The sequence below is a fragment of the Tetrao urogallus genome (genome assembly GCF_951394365.1).
Source record: "Tetrao urogallus genome assembly, chromosome: 1".
Taxonomy (NCBI): Eukaryota; Metazoa; Chordata; class Aves; order Galliformes; family Phasianidae; genus Tetrao; species Tetrao urogallus.
The window spans coordinates 107,101,260-107,122,543 of NC_136813.1; the positions used below are offsets into that span (position 1 = coordinate 107,101,260).

The 21,284-nt window shown below is 37.0% G+C and overlaps 1 protein-coding gene across 1 annotated transcript in view; it reads left to right on the forward strand.

The window, feature by feature from the left end:
* Nucleotides 1-975: 975 nt before the first annotated feature.
* GUCA1C (guanylate cyclase activator 1C) overlaps nt 976-21,284 on the forward strand; it is a gene marked incomplete at both ends in the record, with an annotated part of 33,014 nt that continues 12,705 nt past the window's right edge. The window contains one exon of the mRNA XM_079534072.1: nt 976-1,179. Within this exon, the coding sequence (XP_079390198.1) occupies nt 976-1,179 (204 nt within the window). The remainder of the gene's footprint in view (nt 1,180-21,284) is intronic.

The following is a 21,284-nucleotide window of genomic DNA, read 5'->3' on the forward strand; positions in this document are numbered from 1 at the left end:
TATCTCCATTAATTTTATTAGTATTCAACTTTATGACAAACTTTTGTCTGGAGCAGTGGCAGTGGGGGAGATATTTTTAAGACAACAACGGCTTAGGCAAGATTCAAAACTTGTAGAACAGCTTCCTGAAGAAGATGGCATGATTTTTATGCTTAGCGTACAAGAACTTTCAGTTTCTTCAGGTTATCCAAGTCAAATTATCTTACAGTTTTGGCATTTAAGGTAAAAACTTATATTTGGTCTGAGGTATATACAGTAGTGTTAAAAATGAAAAGTCAGTTGCTATAAGACAGCTGTCCCAAAAGTACACAAAGTATTATCCAAATATTGTAATAAGGATAGAAGAACTATCTGGGGAAGCTTTACTTAAGGGTAGTATTTGAAAATCACCACAGCATAATTTATATGCTTTCTATTACATAAAGACCTTTCAGCTCTTACAGATGCATTATCAGATCTCACAGCAGGACTTGGTCAACACTGTTGTCCTCTAGTATACTCAGTATATGGTCCTTTGTGCTCTTATCCCAGGAAAAGGAAGAATGAGAAGAGAAACTGAGTGCAACCCATACAATCTTTAGGTTACTAGATGTTCTAGTTTCTATCAAGACTCCACAAGTTACTGTAAAGAGTTCTTTATCTACTCTCAAAATCCCTCTGTGTTGCTTACTTGATGTTAGGCATGTCACATAGCTTAAGCACTACAGTTTCCAACAGCATAATGTGTCCTCATGTCCTCCCGAGGCTCTGCAGACTGACTGTGCACAAAGACTGTGATCAGCTAATAAAACCATGGTGCTCTGAAACTGGGCGCTGGTAATCTTGCTAGGGTGCTATATTTACTTAGTCTATATTGGTAGCACTCTGTAAGAGGTTTAAAGTAGCTCTCAGATTCAGAGCTGGTGTTTGAATGATTGTTGTTGGGAAGCAAGAGTGAACGCTTGGATGAATAAATACTGAAAAAGGTTACTTGGTATGTTTGACACTATGGGTGCTTCTGGGTCAGCCGATGACATTAATGCCATGGAAATTCACCACTGGTATACAAAATTTATGAAGGAGTGCCCATCTGGGCAACTTTGTTTGCATGAATTTAAGCATGTCTTGGATCTGCATGGACTTACTCCAGAAGCTAACAGCTACGTTGAACAAGTATTTCACACCTTTGACATGAATCAGGTAAGAATTCATTTTTAATTTCACGATTTTCTTATGCTGTACCACTTGATGCATTCAGCAGTATGTCTTACAGTGCTGGTAGTGCTGGCTATTCAGAAGTAATGGAAGTCGATCAGAAGATTCAACGGAAAACTACCGACAAATAAATGTGAATGTCTGGCAGATAATTTTGAATGCTTTGTTCCAAGTATATTTTGGAAATAGCATATATTCTATTATGTGCTGAATAATTTCTCACCATTGAAAGATGGATTTTTATTGTTTTACATGTATTTCTGTAATTTGGAGTTTATTTACATTAGTTTACTTGAAAAATATTTTTAGAGCACTAAGTTTTAGACTGGATCACTCAGTGTTACTGCTTTAAGAATGTGCAACAGAGATGCAATGGGGTTTCTTCCATCACCAGATAAAATGTTTCTATACTCTTTTTGAGCACCTTATAATGGCTTAGACTGGTATCAGTCTATTTACCTTTCCCAAAGACACATTTGTCTAGTTTTAATCCCTCTTCCCAATTTTAACATCCCAAGTGAACCCAAGGGCTTCTAGCAGGTGTTGGTTGTGCTGTCATAATTTGTTCTTCCAACTCAAAGTTCATTGGATTCCTTCTAGCCATGAGACCCATACGGAAAATTGTGCCTTGTTATTCCTTTCTGAGCCAAAGTGTCACTTTATTAAATACTACAAAAGAAGTGGAGAGTCATCTGTAACCCCTACAGAAGTGTTTGTCCTTGACTAAAATTACATTTAGGCTGAATTGTCAATAGTAAAACAACAATCAAAGTCAGCTTCCAGCTGAAAGAAAGGACGAGCCCATTATGGTGTGAAAACTGATTACTACATAAATAAGTAAAAGCATTATTGTATCAGAAAATTGAGCCCTGACCTTCAGTTACTTTTCAGAAAACCAGAATGTGAAATAAACAGTTCTTCAAATCAGGTTTCTGTGAAGAAGATAGCATACCAGTGCAAGACCAACTAGAGGCATCAGGAAACTGGCCTCTTGATATGGAAAAACTGAGTGAGAGATGGTGAGAAGAAGAAAGCATCTTTTGGAATAGTTTTGCTCCAACAGATATGCTCATAAGAACTTGTCACCTCTGTTGACATTGGCCCTTATCCTTGAAAATACCCATTCTACTCAGTAAATGGTGAAACCAGTACAGGCAGTAAGTTAGGTCACAAAACTTAAAGGTACAGTTGCTCTTTACCACCTCATTTCATTCAGTTTCTCTGAATATTTGTAGCCCTTGAATTACTAAATATGATTGAAATTGTAACAGTTTTCTTCACTTGTTTATAATACTCATGGTATTGAGAATGTAATTATAAAGAACGATTGTTGTTTTTTACATACTTCAAGTATTAAAATCCAACAAATATAGTTATGGAGAATAACTTTCCATGTCTATGTTGATTCCATAAGAAACAAGTATTTTGGCCAAAGCAAGTGTAACCATTGTAAGGACAAGCCCATTTCCAGAGGAAGGCCAGAAAAACAATCCAAGGGATGGAACAGCTTCCCTTTGACAGCAGGCTGAGAGAGCTGGGCTGCTCAGCCTGGAGAAGAGAAGGCTTTGGGGAGACCTAGTAGCAGCCTTTCAGTATCCATAGAGGTTATAAGAAAGAAGGAGACAGACTCCAATCTATGAAGGGGACAGCTTTTTAAAAATAGGGATGTCTTTTAATTGATTGGTTGTTTTTTACAATTATGGATCACAGAATTTCCTTTACCATCCAAGTAGCTTAGCACCCAAGGAGTAGATTGCTCTAGTTAACTGGTGAATGTTAAGTTCCTTAAACTTGTCACATTATACACACATCAAAGTTTTATTGTTACCTGGTCCCATCTAGCAGTCTCTAATCCCCTGTTCTAGTCAATCTATAGCTTTTTACTCACTTGGCATACTTCAGTGAAATTTCGAAGAGTAGAAATTTCGACAAATTCTATCCTAAAGTTGTTTTAAAATTGGCAGCTGGGTAGCAGGGTCAACCCACAGTAATTGCCCTACTCATACAGAATTCTGCTTTTATTCATTGTTCATAGCAGCAGCTGGCAGGAAAAATAATCAGGCTGTTATTTTCTTTTGCCTGGTGAAAATACAGAGTGGAGCTGATGCACCAGGGTTAAGAGATATAGCAGGAGTAGACAGAATCTACATAAATGTAGGCTTTTTTTTGCTGTTCCCAGAAGAGCTTGTTTAATTAATGTTCCATGTTAGACAGAAAAAGATGTTTCAATATTTTATCTATTTGGAAGTCTTCGCCCCATTTTGATGAAATCAAACAACAATTTGGCCTTTAGAGCTTCATAAAATCCCCTATAAAACTGCATATGCTAAGCTCTTAACTTCATTATTTAATAATAAGCTCCAGCTAAAGATCTGATCTTCATTTCCAGTTCTGCAAGATGTTTTAACAGTCTGCCATTAGCTACTGTAATCTGAGGCATAGATTTTATTGTATATTTTCTTAATTGAGTTGTTGCAGCAGAAAGGCAAGGAAAGGTTTCTCAGAAGGCAGGGTTGTCAGCACACATTTACAATAGCCGTATACTTGAGATTGTGCCATCTTTATCTTTTTGCAGTCGGGAATGTTACTAAAAATGTGACATCTACTCCCAGATAAAAGGCTGTCAAATTTTTCTCCTTAAGCAATCCATTTATGTAATGTAGTAGCTTAAGGAAATGCATTAACTGAACTCCAGTGTTTTCCAACAGTATAGCTACAAAAGATTCAGATGCATGCGACATCTAGATGAGCTGCAATTTAGTCTTAGTCTTCTCTTACGTAAAGTCTTGTGAACATCTCAATGGAAACCTTTTATATAAGGGTAAAATCCCCCTGGAGTGCATCAAGCCCAGTGCTGCCAGCTGGGCAAAGGAAAGGGTTGTCCTGCTGTGTTCTGTGCTGTACTGCCTCACTCCCAGCACTGGGTGTAGCATTGGGTGCCACAATGTGAGAAAGACAGAGGGCTGCAAAAGTGGAGAAGGGTCCGGAGGGCAAAGTGTATGAGGAATAGCTGAGGTCTCTGGGTGTGTTCAGAGCAGAGGAGCTGAGGGGAGACCTGATGGCGGCTGCAGCTCCTCACAGGGAGTGGAACGGCAGTGCTGAGCTCTGCTCTGCGTGACAGAGATGGGGGTTAGGGACACAGCCTGCACCAGAGGGCGGTGGGCATGGTCCCAAGTGCTGGAGTTCGAGGGAGATTTGGACACTGCTTTCAGACTGAGTTTGGATTTTGGTTGGGGCTGGGTGGAGCCCGGAGTTGAACTGAGTAATCTTGGTGGGGCCCTTCTAGCTTGGGTAATTCTATGTTTCTATGAGGAGCTTTCTATCCATGTGCCAGCATTTCATGAGCTTCTCTTCTGGAATTCACACTGGATCTGTTTCGTTTGATGTGATATCTGATGTAATGAATGTTTCCTGTGAAGTCATTCTACAATCTTCAGCCAATTTATATGAAACAGTGACCTGCTGGCATACCAGCCACGTGAAGAGTAATTCACAGGGGATTTTTATGATTTGCAATGAGCTTTCTCAGAAATGGTATCCTCATGCTGTTTTTGATCATTCTGACCATATTGACGCTTCCCTAACAGGAGTATGACTTATGTGCTATACAGTCAAAATGCATTTGTCTTCTGGATTCTGGTCTTAATGCAAAAATACAGCTTAAGACTCCCTTCCTTGCTGAGCCAAAGGATCTTATTACAAAATGACTCAGCTCTTTGCGCCTTAGGAGAACCAAGGCTCTCTGCCCTCCTCTTCAGTGGAAAATCAGCCTACCTCATTTGGTCAGCAGAAACTGTTTACTTCTTAATAGAATAAAGAAGTATGTATTTTGTCAGTTTGTGAAAGAAATTTCTTATAAATCAAAATTCTCAAGTGTCATAGCATTTAAAAATGCCAAAAGTTATTCATTATTGTTCAGACTGTCTTGCCTACTGCGATGCAATTATACTTCAAAGTTGCAAACTGCAGGGATGGTTTGTTTGTTTCTTCTAAAATCTATATGTTACTTTTTCTTCTGCCAGAGGACCAGATTTTGTTTATTGCCATGATGGCAAAAATCACTTGCCAGATCTTTGATGTTATTTAATGCAAAAACAAATTTGCCATCTAATATCTTGCTGTATGTGTTTGGCATTTAAGAACTGAGATTCCAAGCAAATAATGGACATCAGTGTACTGCAAACTTCTCTCTGAACCCGAAATTGCTGGAGGTAGTTTTATCAACTTCCACTTTCTGATACATGCTTTAAATACTCTAGTTTATATCACTGCATTATCTGAGATTGTGTGAACAGAACATGAGTGTTAAATGCATTATGCAAATGAAGCAATTTGATTACACTTCTGTTATTTCTGCTGTTTCAGGATTTTATATATAAGGGCATATTCCTAGTTCTTTTTACCTCAAGATGATGTGATAAGTATTTAACTCATTCTTGGGTTAGATAGGATCTAAGTCAAATTCAAAGCACGTACTTTAATTGGAGAGTCATGAAGAGTCTGCTTTCAATTAAAATGTTCCTCTCCTAAATTTCACTAGCACTGATTTATGTACTTTCATTTTCATGTGTGAATTTCACCACTTCTCTTACTGAAATAACCTGATATCTCTTGTAAGAGATTTTCAGAACATTTGTTTCTAATGCTATTGCTATCTTCCAGTATGTTCTGTATGGTCTTTCAGTTGGATGAACACGTTCTAGCATACACTACAGTCCCAATATATATTATTAGTATTTTGCAGGATTTGTTTTTCTCCTTGTTTTCCAAAGGGCTGAAAGAGAAACCATCCAAACAAAGCACATGGCAGCACCATTTAGCTGCTTGTGAAGCATTCAAAAGTTATCACAGCCAGAGCATTTTTAGTGCAAAGTATTGAAAGCTTTGCAAGAGTACCAAGGCTGGAAACCTGAAGCAGGTTTGTACACAACACAAGCAAAAATCTCATGTCTTCAAGACAGATGCAAGTTGAGCCCTGAGAACTAACTCACTGAGGTGTCAAGGTAGCTCTGGCAAGGGAGAAGTATATGCTTATTGACAAATCCGTCTGGTTCAGACGGATCACAGCGGATGATCCTATGGAGTTTCTATTTTTTTCTAATCTAGATCTGCAGGGATCTTTGAGAGGTTTACGGTAGTTTTGCAGCTCCTAGATTGTGGTTCAGTTCTAGCTGGCAGCAAGCCAGGGCACACAGGAGCATTGTGCAAGTATTCACAGTGTGGTGTGGATGGAGAAGAAGAGTGGACGATGTTACAGGTGCCAAAGAATCAGCTGATGATTTTGCAGCAACAGAAAACAGTCAGTGGTTCAAGAGCTTTATGAACGACTGACCTTCTGAATAACTTGCTCTCCATGAATTTAAGACAACACATGGTTCCTGTGATACAAACCTTCAGACAAACTGATATCTTGACCAAGTGTTTCACATTTTTTACATGAACCAGGTAAGAAACTTTCTTGGACTATTTTCATCATGAAATGCATATGTTAGTATGCACAGTCGAAGACTTTGGCCTAGTGATAACAAATAAGAAGAGACAGATAACCAGGATTCTTTTTCTCATTAATTTCCAGTAGCTCTGAAACACTGCTTAAATGGAGAAAACCTGATTTGTTGGATTCTTTCTTATGTCACTGAGGTTATTTAAGAGAAGAGCTCTTCAAAAATCTACCAAATAATATTTGATTCCTTGCAAATAGGACTGGCCTAGAGTCTTGAAAGCATCAAATTCCCCAATTTCACTGTTGAAATGTTGCGTGAATATTTCTTTTTCATTCTTCTTTTAAAAAATTATTTTCCCCACTGTTTCCAAAGCAAAATCTCTTCAGGCTTACTCAGCTGCATATTTGGATCATTACAGTGAATCTTATTTTTTTTCTTTATTCTATTACCTATTATTATCTGTTTTTATTCTCATTTGGAAAGTTTGTGGAACAACAGTATGGAATATTTATTTCCTGGGGAAAAAACAAAGAAACAAACAAATAACCAAGAAGGAACGCGCAAGTCTGATCAAGGGAGGAAGATAAACTTGAATAATTCCAGAATTATCAGAATTTCCAAGATGATGTTATTTCTTGTAGAAGAGACATTGAAAGAATTGAGATGTGTGGTGAAATAAAGTAGAATAAAAAATAGGATTAGACAAGAATAAAGCTGATACCAGTCTTCTATGAGGGGAAATAAGAAAACAGTTAAATATATATATATTTAATACGTATATCAAAAGAACAAAAACAAGGTACACATTTAAAGAGAGAGAAATAACTGTTTGAAGAGTGGAAAGAATAAATAATGTCTAATCTCTTCTTAGTATATTAATTCAAACCCTTGTGAAACAGAAATGCAGGTTGCAGAGAAGAAGTATTGAAAACATAGTTAAAATCTTAGTGACAGACTCATTCTTCACCAGAAACGGAGCTGACACCAGAACAAAAAAAAAGCCAAAGCATGTGGGAATAAATGTGGTAGATTCCCAAGCTGCAGTAAGAGGAAAAAGGAGAGAACAGGAATGGCACGTTAGGGTCTCACGCTACAGAGCTCACTTTTCCCCGAGGCTTAGGAGAGCACTTGGACAGGAAGCGCTCATCACTAATTTGCAACTGCTTTTTAGCAGCAGTAACAAACTACTGCATTGCTAACTGCAGCCACTAGGAGATGCAAGCTGCTCGGTGCCTGCTAGGCTTGGGTAAGGCTTAAGACAACAAGGAGAGCATCTCTGATCAAAGCAACGGTACCTAATTAGAGAAGACAACCTCTCCTTTTAATTAAATGCTTACTGATGTCTCTCTATATTGGCTATATTTTCTCTCTTCTGAAATGCTTAACTCAGTGGATTTTTTTTATTTATTTATTTATTTTTTTTTTGCTGGTGGGGGAAGAAAATTAAGGATGCTTTAATAGATGAAGTTCTTCCAAATAGCTGTGCTGTGTAGGCAGATAAAAAGAAGCAGCAATGATTTAGAGTTGTTTAAAGAGCTATATGTAACATTACTAACCAGAAAAAATCAATTTGTCTAAGCCAAAATCCTTTATGAAAACAGCCTGTGGCATCAAAATATAATTGGGGTTGGAGTTAATTCAGATATATAACCCTTAATACAAACATTTTTGGAACTCTTGAAAGAAGAATTTATTAACCCAAATTGAAAATGATTTTTTTTTTTAATAAACTAATGGCAGTTACAGGTAATTAGAAACTGATATTTAATTTAATTTAATTTTTTTCCGATATCAAGTGTTTGATTGGTTTTCCTCAGATTATCACCATATGACTGTTTGAGGGATTTGTGGGGTCTTTTTGTTTCTTCCATTTGGAATCAGGACAATTCACACTGCTTTTCTGTCTTCAATCAGAGGTTACCAGTCCTAATAGCAGTTCCTTGATGCCCTCGCAACAAGGCACAGCCCAAGCCCAAGTTCTTCCTTGTGTCTAATCTAAACCTCCTTTGATACAACTTGCGGCCACGGGGTAATGGCCACAAGTTGTATCAGAGGAGGTTTAGATTAGACGTAAGGAAGAACTTTTTCTCTCAGAGAGTGGTCAGGCACTGGAATGGCTGCCCAGGGAGGTGGTGGAGTCGCTGTCCCTGGCAGTGTTCAAGAGGCGTCTGGATGACGTGCTGCGTGATGTGGTTTAGTGCTTGTGGTGGCAATGGTGATGAGGAGACGGTTGGACTAGATCTTATAGGTCATTTCCAACCTTGTGATTCTATGATTCTAAGCTCTTGCCAGTTCAGGAAAATCGTTAAATTTGCAGTAGACTCAAAAAGAAACTCTTCCTGAACCTGTATGCAGATCTACCTTACAAGGATACCTCTATTGGCAACTAGAAACTTTAATGAAAATAAACAGCTTCATAAGGGGCCTCTTATTGTGTTAAGTGCAAATTGGAAGTCTACATGAAGTGCCAGAGTAGAATCATAGAATATCCTGAGATGAAAGGCACCCATGAGAATAGTTGAGTCCAACTCTTGGCCCCACACAGGACCACTCAAAATCCTGTATCCAAGTCACTTTAAAGACAACTGGCCTGAAAAATGGCGCCCTTGGGAATTCTGCTAGTGACTGGCCACCAGCCTGATGTAACTTCTTATCTTTCAAATGAAAACCACTGCACTACAAATGGTTCTGCACTAAGTATAAGATGTTATATCATTATGCACGGTCTGCTGATTATTTATAGACCTTGGTGTGCTGTAGTGTGTAGCTAACCAGATCAGCAGAATTGTATCTCTTAAGTGCGTAATTTAATGACAAAAAAAGCCTAGGCTAGACTACACACAAAGTAAGCACAATTGCTTATCTCATCAGCTGCACATGTATCATTGTGCTATTCTTACAATCTCCATGTCAGGAATAACCGTAGATATTGTAATAGTAGTATACAAAGGGATCAAACACAAAAGGCTTCTGTAGATGTACTTTTAAATGGTCACTGCCTTCTGTTTCTGTTTTAAATTTACACACAATCCCAAGAAATTAATTGTATGTAGGCATATAATAGAAGGCATAGAATGAACTTTGTTAACTGACAAAATTGTACTGCTGCTTGATTGGCATTTTCATTTAAAGAATAATCAAGTAACTACACCTATCCCTACATACTTTGATGCATATACCATGGTTTGAAACCATAGGAAACAGTGAAAACCCTTCTTTTCCTGCTCCTGATGCCAGAGTTAGCAGGAATTTAGCGAATCCTCTCCTTCCTGAAAGAGAGATTGGAGCTTATGTCCTGCTAGAAACCTGCTTCACCAGCAAAGCTTTCTTGTTTAAGAAGGAGGTGAGAAAGGGATGAGAAGTAGCTATATGCATGTGCGGAGATGGCAGTGATGGTGGAAGGTGACAGGATGGAAAATGGGAAATATGCTCCTAACTCAGACGGCTAGACAGGGATATGAGAAATTTTGCAATGTGGCTTTCCGTGGTGCTTTGTAGGTAGCTCCCCTTTACAACTGAAACAAGCAGTGACAGATGCCTTGTGACGATAAACAGCAGCTGCAGGTGTCTATAGGCTCTCAGTAACAGTACAACATCATCTGATAGCAGCAAAGCACAAGGGGGAAAAGGAATGCAAGAAGAAAAAGAGAGGCAAAGTCCAGCAGCAAAGCCAAATCATGCGGGAGAGAGAAATGGCACTTTTCAGAACAAATGGCAGGTAAGAATTGTTGAGGAAGGAAAAGCATTGGTAAGAGCCTGAATGGATTAAAAAATCAAGAAGACAAAAAAGTGAATAGGCAAAGGTAACACAACTTTAAGATAACAATGTGATTTTTATTCAAGTGCATTTAATGCTTGGTAATTGCTACTTTAAGCACTAACGGCTGTCATTTTTTGTCTTACACTTCATATAGGTAGTATTCAGTTGAATATATCACAGTCTGAAGATGTGTGACCTTGTTTCACAACACAAGGATTTAGTATCTGCTCTTTACAATTGCAATCGCCACCACTTTCGTAATACCCAAGTGAGAAAGAATGTCTTCTTTATTGTTTTTCTGCCATTTTTCTTATCAAGGTTGTTCCTGATCACCCTGTTGTGAAGAGAAGAAGAAAAAAGAGGAGCAACCACTATTTTTAACCTATGTTAAAGGAGCTACTTTTTTTTTTTTTAATAATTTGTAAAGAAATCAAATAGCATCATCCCTTTCAAAACTGATTTAATACAATTGCAGGGATGAGATTTAATACAATTGAGATATTTAATACAATTGAGATTTAATACAATGAGATTTAATACAATTTTCAGAGCAGGATTCATGAATCTATTTTTATTTTGTTGTATCATATTTGCCTACAGAGACAATTTTGCTTTACCTATAGAGTGTATTTTCTGTGTGCCTTGTGTTCTTTCAGCTTTGCAGCAGTCTGTTCTGGAACCAGTAATCTTTATTATAGGACTGTCATTTTCAGTGCAAATGCATAGTCTCCCTCTTACTGGTATGTACTTCTTTCTTAAATCGTAAAACATTGTACAAATTGTATTTTATTGTAATACAAACATTGTACAGAAAGCTTCTTGCCATCTCCAGTGTAGATTTTAATGGATATTGAAATTTTATTTTTGTAATTTAGCATCAGTTCATTTTGACACAGATTGCTTATTTGAAATTGCTTCACTGGGCTTCCCACACATATATATACATGGTGGACACTATACCCATTGTTTTAGTGCTTTTGAGATGGCTTTACTATATTAGTTTCTTCAGTTCAATTCCTTGTTGTTATGACATTTTTCCTTTTTTTTTTTTCTTTTCTTTTTTTCTTTGTTTATAAAAGTAGAAATGTTCCATTGCCATTGGCTTCAGGAATAGGCAATTTCTGTAGAACTTCTACTATCTCAGCACACACTTTGTGAGTTTATTAAGTGCTGTAAAACTACGCAGCAGGCTATAAATTTTTGCCTTTTTGTGCTCCATAAAACTCACTTTTCTTTTCTTTTCTTTTTTTTTTTTGTCAGGTGTAATATTAGCTATTATATACTGCTTCAGTCCTTCACTCGGGGTGAAGGATGCTGTGAGAGTGAACTATAAATCAGATCTCTCTTTATTCAGGCATTTTTGCTGTCTTTTACAAATATTTTAGTTATTGTTATTAAATGAAAACAGGTAATCCTGAAAACAAGTATTAAAGTAAACTTGGAATGATTTTAAAGTAACAATTCCTTACATGCTTTTTATGAGAAAGTGCAAAATCTGACAAAAGTCTGACTTTTAAGGCCCCATCTTTAAGTCAATGCAGAAGTCTTTGTCATGTGCCTCAGACATCATGGATATGCTTTCCTTAGACTTGTTTTGGTGTGGAAGGGTGAGAAATATGGGAGGGAGTGAAGAGGGATCAACTGATGTGGGCAGTTCCCATGTTCTGTTTGCCTAAGTGGGATCCAGGTTTTGGAGAAGGTAACGTGAAGAGATGCCATTGACGTGAAGAAAGCTGCCATTGAATGAGAGAAGAGATGTAAGGAGAAGGACAGTGTTTAACTAATCTCATTTCATGAAATTAGCAGCCTAAATCAGATCCCTGGTTCTGTCTTTCTGTGGTGTTTGACACAGTGGTTGTCTACTGCTTTAAGTGCAGGTTATGATGACTGAGGAAGAAAAAATGAGATTTTTGTCACTGTGCATAACTAAAAGGTTTGTCTGCTTATTTCCCTTCACCTCTCTTGTCCTTGCTTCCTTTTTCTTCCTTACCACTGCCCCACCTTACACTCATCTGCAGACAGGCAGTGGATATAAGCTATGATGTAAGCTAGGATGCTCTTCCTTCTGCAGAGAAGACCTTCTTTGTGGCATGGATGGGATCGTATTATGTCCCCCTCCTTTTTTTACCTCAGCTCAGAGACTCCAGCTCCAATATATGGTCTAAGTCCTATATGGACTCTCCTGCTCTCCCTTATTAGTGTTCATTCAGTCTGGGGCTCTTCCCTGCACCCCCCTGGCCCCACAAACTCAGCAGACACATGCTTACCTGGATGCATCCCCACAATCCATCATTGGCATCATGAAGAAGCTCTAGGAATCAGAGCTGGTCTCTGGTGAAAGGACTGCGTTACCACCACCTAGTTTGTTGTATATGCTCTGCCTACTGAACCAACTTTGTCTGAAGTCGGGACAATGTTTATCTTCCTGCTCAGTCTTCATAAGTTCTTGAGCACTTTTGAGGAGTGTGCAGCTTTCTTACACATATACCTCACTATATAGTATGATATTGAACTTCACAGTGTTCCTGTGGAGAGAGCTTTAGCAAAACCCACGAAGATCAAGTGGAATCTCTTTAAAAATAGGCCCAGTCCCATGAAATATTGATTGCTCTCTGGCCTCTTTCGGTTGGAGGGGCGTTGCTGTTTTTCAGCATCTCACAGGACTGTGCTCTTTAACTTCACCATGTGATTGCAAATGAAAAGAATGAGTGGGAGTGCCTTGTTCCTATGTCTCTAACATCCTATAGTTTTACACTACTATTTGTAGCTCTAGTAATGCCCCTGAGCTGCTCATCTCCCTATATAGAAGCTAATCAGTAGAGAAGTATTATTGATACCCAGCCCCTTCCCTGATCTTACAGAGGAAGAAATAATTCAGTTCCTGTAAAAAGCTGTACAGAAAGCTATAAAACAAAATGCAGGACTACAGCACAGACCTACAACAAGGGACCTTTTAGTTAATCAGCAGATTGAGCTGATTCTTGTTGAAGAAATAAAATATTCCTCTTTTGTTCAAGATCTATCACTATGCTGATGACCAGAAAATTATATTTTACTTGGAAATCATGCTTTGATGGAGCAAATATGGTGCAATTGCACACAGGTGCAAGAAATCACTAGCATATCCATGGTAAGAAGTGCTTCAAGGAAGAGTCCAAAAGATTGTGTTTAGAAAGGCTTTTAATATTCCTGCAGTGAAGATGTAACAGTGAGCTGCCCACTTGGTGTCTCAACTTTTTCATCCTTATTTATGGCATAAATTATAACTATTTCTTGCAGCTAGTCCAGGATTAGACTTTTATGTGTTGCTAATTGTTCTTAGCCAACCATTTTGAGAATCTCCCAATTTTTCTAATGTGTGTATTTGTAGTTAGTGGGAGTTTGGATTTTCACAAACCATTATTTGAGTCTGGTAATCTAAACTTCTACTTTAACCACATTATGAAATCCCATCTTGTTTAGGACCAGGCATTAAAGGTAATCTCACATGGGTTCAAAGAGTCACTAAATAAAAAGAGAAGCTTAGCTGTAAGAGGTTTACTGCGGCCCTTTAAATGCAGTTACTTGCCTGAGTTCTGGTGATGTGCAAGACTCTGAACCTGGGAGACACAATTGTCAATAGAGTAAAAGAGACATCTGCATAATAATATGGGTGCCAATGAATCTTTACCAGGTGATGGCCCTATCCCAGAGATGCACCATTATTACAGCAAATTTATGAGAGAGTGCCCATCTGGGCAACTTAGCCTGCATGAATTCAAGAAACTCCTTGATCTGCAAGGGCTGGATCCACAGGGAGATCTATACATTAAACGAGTGTTTGATATCTTTGATCTGAACCAGGTAAATCTTCTTTTCTTTTTTAATCGTAAACTATTGCTTGTGAGTTGTAGCCTTCAGGCTTTTCTTTATGCTCTGTTCAAAAAACTGCTTTTGTGGACAGGGTTGCTGCTGTGATGCACCAGAGGCCAAGAGGTGGGACCGTCCTTTGTGGGCTTTGAGTAGAACTCTTGCTAGTACTTTTTCAGGAACGCTTTAAAAATGTCAAGAAGCAATTCTAAAGATGAGATGTAATTTGAGGTTCACTGGTGATTCTTCTATCCACTGCTTATCCAATGCTTGTATGTGAGTATATAAAAATATTCATACGATCAAATACAAAGTTAATGAACTCCTTTTTCACAACAATATTAGACAAAAGGGAAAATATGATCTCTACTTAACCAATGAAGCGCATCACAGAAAAACAAATTTGCCCGAAGTACTGTATTGAGTGTATGGCAAAGAGGAAAATGTAATTAAGATAAGGAGATAATACACAGCGTGCAAATTACAAGACTTGATAGACTGAATGAAGAGGTAAAGCAAATTCTCTTGGCTATAATTCCAATTTACTCTTCCAGCTACTGCAATAAGTGCTTGTGATTGCAGTTTGCTCTCCCTAATGTAGCTGCCTGTTAGGGAACAGGCAATGTCAAAACTCTGTCCATCTAGTATTTGTTGTAGCACCTTTCATGAGGTGTAGGTGACCTTAGACTATGTGGTTGTGAAGGAAGAAGGTAAAAGATAACATGAACTGCCTGATTGGCAGACAAGTGTGGGGCATTTTTTGGTCTGTCTTGAGGATTGCTTTATGCTGGTAGGTTCTCATCACAATGTTGCAGTGTATCTACCAACACATGCTCTGCAGATTTTTCAGACCTTAAGATTCTGGATTGATGTAGAAGTGTGAAGAGTGAAATAAATGTGGGTTTCAGAGGGAGAATTTGCTCACATGTAGTTGCCAGGGCAATGGCTGGACACAAAATGGCAACACCCTGCTAATGGTCAGTTCTCTGTATGGTGTTTCAGAGTTTTGTCACCCTGCTCTGCAGACACTCATCACTCATACATGAAGCAGTAAGGCTGCCAGACAGTGAAGTAACTTTTCCTATAAGAATTAGTGAGCAGATGCAAACAGGTACTTAATAAATGTGTTTTAAATGTAAAGGGACAGTACATATCACATGGCAGAAGGAGGCAGGAGGAGCCATGCTGGGACTGTTAGCTGCAGGACATGCTGTCTTTTTAACATAGCTTCTTGGATCTCTGTCCTGAAAGATCTCAACTGCTTCATCTGTGAGAGGAACTTGCCTCTTTTACTGGGAACGTTCTTGTTACTTCTTTCTAAACTTTACCTGTCACTGTCTTTATCCTCATCTTCATCCGCTGAAACAAGATAAGTCATGGGGAAAGGATGGAAAAATAGGATACTGGCCAGGAATTCAGTATCTCAGAAAAATTGCTTTGCTACCCACTGAATTACTAACCTTTGCACTTTTCAGAAATATGTCCTTGTGAGACAGCAGAGTATGGCTGTATAGCCAATATAAGAGAATATTTTCTGCTACTTTTTTTTTTTTTTTCCCCTCTGTTTCTGTTCTGTAATGTTAGAGTTAGAGATGTAGGAATTATAACCTGAGCCCATGCCAACAGATTTGCTGTATTTTTATCTCTGTGCAGTATAATGATTGCCTTTCTGTTACAGCCTGAATTTCTGATTTTTTTTTTCTAATATTATAACAGTACTCTTTTTTTCAAGACTGATAACCACTATTTTTAAGGCACAGTTTTAGACATAACAAATATCAATCAAATACTCTTCAAGTATATGTCTATGATGGTTTTTATGTGGTGAAGCTGGAAATAAAGCAGCCTCTTAGAGCAGGAGAAAGGAATGCTTTATTGATAAAGTAAAATAAGCGGATCTCCTCATTCCACATATTCACTTTTTGTCCTTTACCTTTTATACAGCTTTTTTCATCTATAGAGGATTCTGGTGGAAAAATAAGCTTTCATCTTGGAAAGTGCTTTTAGTTAAGAACAGATATGTGAAGAGTGAGAGGTCAATGGAAAGCTTACTGCACTGGGGTCTCTTGAATAGCAACTACAGTTCTACAAATAAGGGGTCATTATCTTTCTACAATATTATGTAGAACATTTAGACATTGCACAGTATTAAACAGATGATAATTTTTCATCTGCAAACCACCGAAGTTAATGCATGTGAATAGTTGCATGAACAATACATATGGATTCAGAAATAATTTGATTATTTGGGCTTTTGCCCACATTCAGTTTCACTCAGAACTACAGAAATCTCTCAAGTTTGTATTCAAAATTTGATTTCCTGTGCTTTTCACTCTTGTCTGGTTGTTATTTTCTAATAAAGGGGTTGTTATCACAGTGAGCACTGGAGTATATAAAGTTTCTTGATATAAATGTTTTCCTTTTTCTTTCCTTTTATATATCAGAGCTGTTTAGCTAGGCAAACTTGAACTTTCTCTCATATTTCGCCTGACATTTATAGATACATGACCTGTTTTTTTCCCTTGTCTAACTTTTTGTGGCCAGACAATATCATGGTTTGCAAGTGGAGCTTTTATGATTTAAAATAGTCATGACCTCTATTGCTGAAGCTATTATATCATCTGTGGCCTGCTTTAAAGAAACTCATTTTGGAAAACTTAAGTCATTTAATCAAGTCCTACGTTGTCAGGATAAAATATTTATTTCTCACTTCTATTTCAGGCTTCTGTTTTCATACAAATAGGAATCTCCTCAGAAAGCTGTGTTGAAGTGTTAGGCCTGAGGTTAATCTACACTTCCAATTATAGCAGCCTAATGCTTCTTGAGACAAGTTGGGGTCATCCATGCTTGGGGTATTCCATTGTGAATATGATGGTCAAACGCTCTTTAAAAGTCCATAGGCATTCTTATCTGTTTCGTATATGCTCAGTTTGAAACTTCTAGCAAGCAAAGTGTGGAATATTAGTCTCATAGGAAGCCAGTGAGATTTGTGTGGAAAAAAATAAAGTTTGCATTTTTGCATTGCATTTCACCTCCTTGCTAGCCTTAGTCCTTCAAGTTTTGGTCTGTTACAGACATCTTTCTCCTTTTTAGGATTGTCATTTAAACAAAAAGTTGCCAGTAAACAGGAAAATTGTATTGCGGTAGCACAGTAGTTGTTTTTTCACAGCTCATATGTTAATACTTGTAAGCATTATTTATATCACGGCATTGGCAGTATAATAAATGGTGAGTTTATCTTTTGTCACAGCTTACCAAAATAATGTTTTCTTTAAAATGTAAGTGCAAAAAAAGTTCATTTTTAAATGACATAGTTAATTATGCCATTTATGGAAAAAATGATCACGGTCTTCATTCTTAAGCTATTTGTAATAAAAATTGAAAAATCTACAACCAAAGACAAGTAGCAAATAAAAATAAGCTAAAGTGCTTATTTTACTCTCTGTGCATCTCAGTTCAGGCATAACTGTCATGCAGCCCTGGTTTATGTAGCCTAGTGATGAATTTTAGAGAGGAAACAGTTATGCTTATTTAAAGTACTTAAGTAGTTGGCAAATATATTGATGTATACTTGGTTTTCTGTGAGAATATATAACAGATTTCAGAGATTCAAATGATGTATGTAGCAATGAAAACTAAATATAAAACCTTTTTATTTTCCCCCAAAGAAAAGTTTCTTTTCACCCCTTCTACTTTGCACAGTGCTGACAAGTGTTGGGAGGCAGATTGCTATTTCTCATTTTCTCATCCTAGCTCCTTCCCTACAGTACTTCTGTGCCTTTATTATTTTGATTTCCAGTGATTTTCAGGTAGACTTTTCATTGTCTGAATTTGTGGTCTAACTATAAATAGATGTTATCTTCTTGGGCTATGTTGGCATGAATTGGATTAGGCAAGTTTCTATTCTTGGATATCATAGCAGAAGGAAATGCAAGTAATTTGAACATGAAATTCTGTGTGAAAGAAGAGGTGCAGCTCATATTCTCAGAAAAACATACAAAGAAATATTTAATATTTTTCATATATGTTTTGGTGATTAATATAACTAAATGACTTTGGGTTATTTTGCTTCTCCACTTTTCCCAATTCCTAATCATAATAAGAAACAGAAAAATATTTTCACTGATATGAAAATGTTGTTTGTTTTTTTTTTTAACATGACCCAAATATGCAAGGGTTACATATCACTACACAACAGCTGCCTTCCATGTTCCTGTGAAAGGATAAAAAACTCATAAAGAGTTGCTGGTGAGCAATACTTCAAACACTACCTGAAACCTACACATTAACTGTTCCCATCTCCCATGAATTTAATTAGAATTACTCAGGGTATTTTTGCCAACTCTCCTTTGCTTGAAACTTTGTTTTCCAGTTGAGCTTCATTTCCTGCACTGTCTTCATCTAAATGTTCCTAGGGTAACCAAGGATTTGCCTACACTGTTGCATCCCCTCATCTCTGGAGACATTACCAAAGTTGATTCACATTAGATGTGATAGTTGGCAATGGATGATAACCATAGGAATATTTTCTCAGACTTTTTTTTTTTTTTTTTTTTTTAATTCTAAGTCTTCAAATATTTGCACAAATTTAAGTTCAGCTGCATGCATAATTTTAGGGATCTCTTCAGGCTGAAAAAACTCTCAGGGCAAATACTTTTGTCCTACTTTACTCTAACCAACCAGCTTAACCAAAGATGTAAGGCTGCAGCAGCAACAAATGCATTACACGCTACAGCAAGTGGTCAAGAGCCATATAGGCATATAGGCTGGTACTGTTCTTGGCAATACACACTACATTTCATGCTATTTATTTTTTCTACTTAAGATTTTTGTGTTACACGTGGATAGTGCTATCGCTTTGTTCAGAGTAATATGATTCTTGCTTTTTCTGGTTTTGAATCCTTCTTCATTCTCACAATTGCCTCTAATTAAGTTTGCACAACAGGAAATACTTTAAAAAACACTATTTGCAACAATCATAGCTGTCACATTGTAGAGTCTGCAATAAAACCTGTGTGTCAATCAGTTAATCAGCTTCTAAACAAAGGGCTAGATTAAAATAAGAACAGAGATGTATCTTAGCAAGAAATAGTCTTTCTGTCAGAAGCAACATGTCTACAGCACTTACTTCAAAGTCTGCAGCTCTTCTTGAAATATTTTAGCTTTTTGGAGTTGTCATGTAAGTGTAGATATCCTTTTCACATTAGTTTTGGACACAGTGCAATGAAAGCAACAAAACCAATAAAGCAGGACAGTTTGCTATGCCTTAATCTTGGAGTAATGTTGCATAAGTTTATTTCAAACATAAAGTAACTAGTCTGATTACTGTAAGTAAGTATGAGATTATAGTTTGCTGTGTTCAAAGTAGTGCAGTTATATTATTTTTGTCACTGTGCTTAAGTGCCATTTAAAGATACTATACCCTTATTAAAAAAAATTCATAGAATAGAAACAATGCTCTACAACTATTTAGTCTGGTTCCTCTAAACACTACTCATTTATTGTCTGTCTTAAAGAATGTCTTTGTTTTACTTCTTAACTACCTCTAGAATTTTTTTTAAAATCCAGTTTTATATTGACTGTGAAAAAGCTGTAGTATTCTTTTACTTTCTAAGAACTTTCAGACAATCTTTGGTACAATTGTGCAACCCTAATTTTGTTTTCTAGTGCTTTGTCAAAGGACTTACTGCTGTAATAGTACTAACTTATGCTGTGATAGTGTGACATTACCAGCCTAAAGACTATTTTATCACTATTAGTAGAACTGCCCCTTGCTTAATGTCATTATTTTTGAATTCTTAAATGAAGATTTGTTGGTATGAGTTCTGGTCTAAAAGTTTTAGGTCAGAGTAATTTCCCGGCAAAGGCACTGCATCATCAACCATGGAAAAGCTGGTTCTTCAAGTGGAATCTTAAAATGAGGTCAGTGTCCAGTTCCCATTGGAGTACCTGAGATTCATGGGTTAAGTCAGCCCAGCCAGTAGGTCCTTTACAAAAGGAAATTATAAGGAAAGGTTTAGAGCTGTCTTCTCTGCAGCTACTCAGTGACCAAAATCATGCACAAAACTGAAGCAATTACGCTTCTGTAACAATGTATGTAGGGCTTCTCTGAAATTTTCATTTAAGTATAAACAAATTAGAATGTACTCTACAGTCATTACTGAGTATATTACTACCATTACCAGCTAACACTGTAATTTTGTCACATTATATGAGCAGGCAATGAAGATTAACTTTGTACGCTTAATCATAATTACTTTTAAACACTGTTTGTTAAGTTATTATATAGATAAAGAGAACAGTAATTTTAATGGGAAAGAGTTCATTAATCTCTATGTGGTTTTTTTTAAAGAAATATTAAGTTTTTTTTCAAAAGGACAGCTGTCATTTATTTCTATTTATTGCCTTATTATTTATGTGTAGAGAAAATGAAGGCTACTCCTAGTTTACATTTTGTTCTTTTTCCCCTTTATTGTTTAAGCATTGCTTAAGCCCAAAAGTATGCGCAGTTGTGATTAACATATTCGTTGGTGAAAACAATGTCAGTGATCTGAGATTTGGGAATAAGAATTGCAGAAAAAGTGCAACAGAAATCAGATGATCTGTTTTAACCAACCTGGTTACAAACCCAATTAGTGACACTAAATGTATACAGCTTTCTTGAGATAAGAAGTTTATATATAATTTCTCATTTTTTGTAGAAATGAAAAAAGCCTCTGAGGTAAAGAAAGTAGAGTATTAACTTTTTCCTTCCTTGAGGTCCTTTATGTGATAATACGGAGTAGTTCAGAGAATAATAGGAAATGTGTTTAACTTTTGGGAACCTTCTTCTTGCATACAATCTTTGAGACTTTAATTCCTAAAATGTGATGCAGGAGCACCTGTGATTATTTGCCAAAGAGTGCATCTTTGCCACTAAAAAAGAGAGTATCCTTGCCCCTAGAATGCATCTATGTCCTTGGAGTTCTTTTTCTATAGGTTTGTCAAAAAAGAAAAGTTTGCTTGAACTGTCAGCAAGAAATTTGCTGAAAAATAGA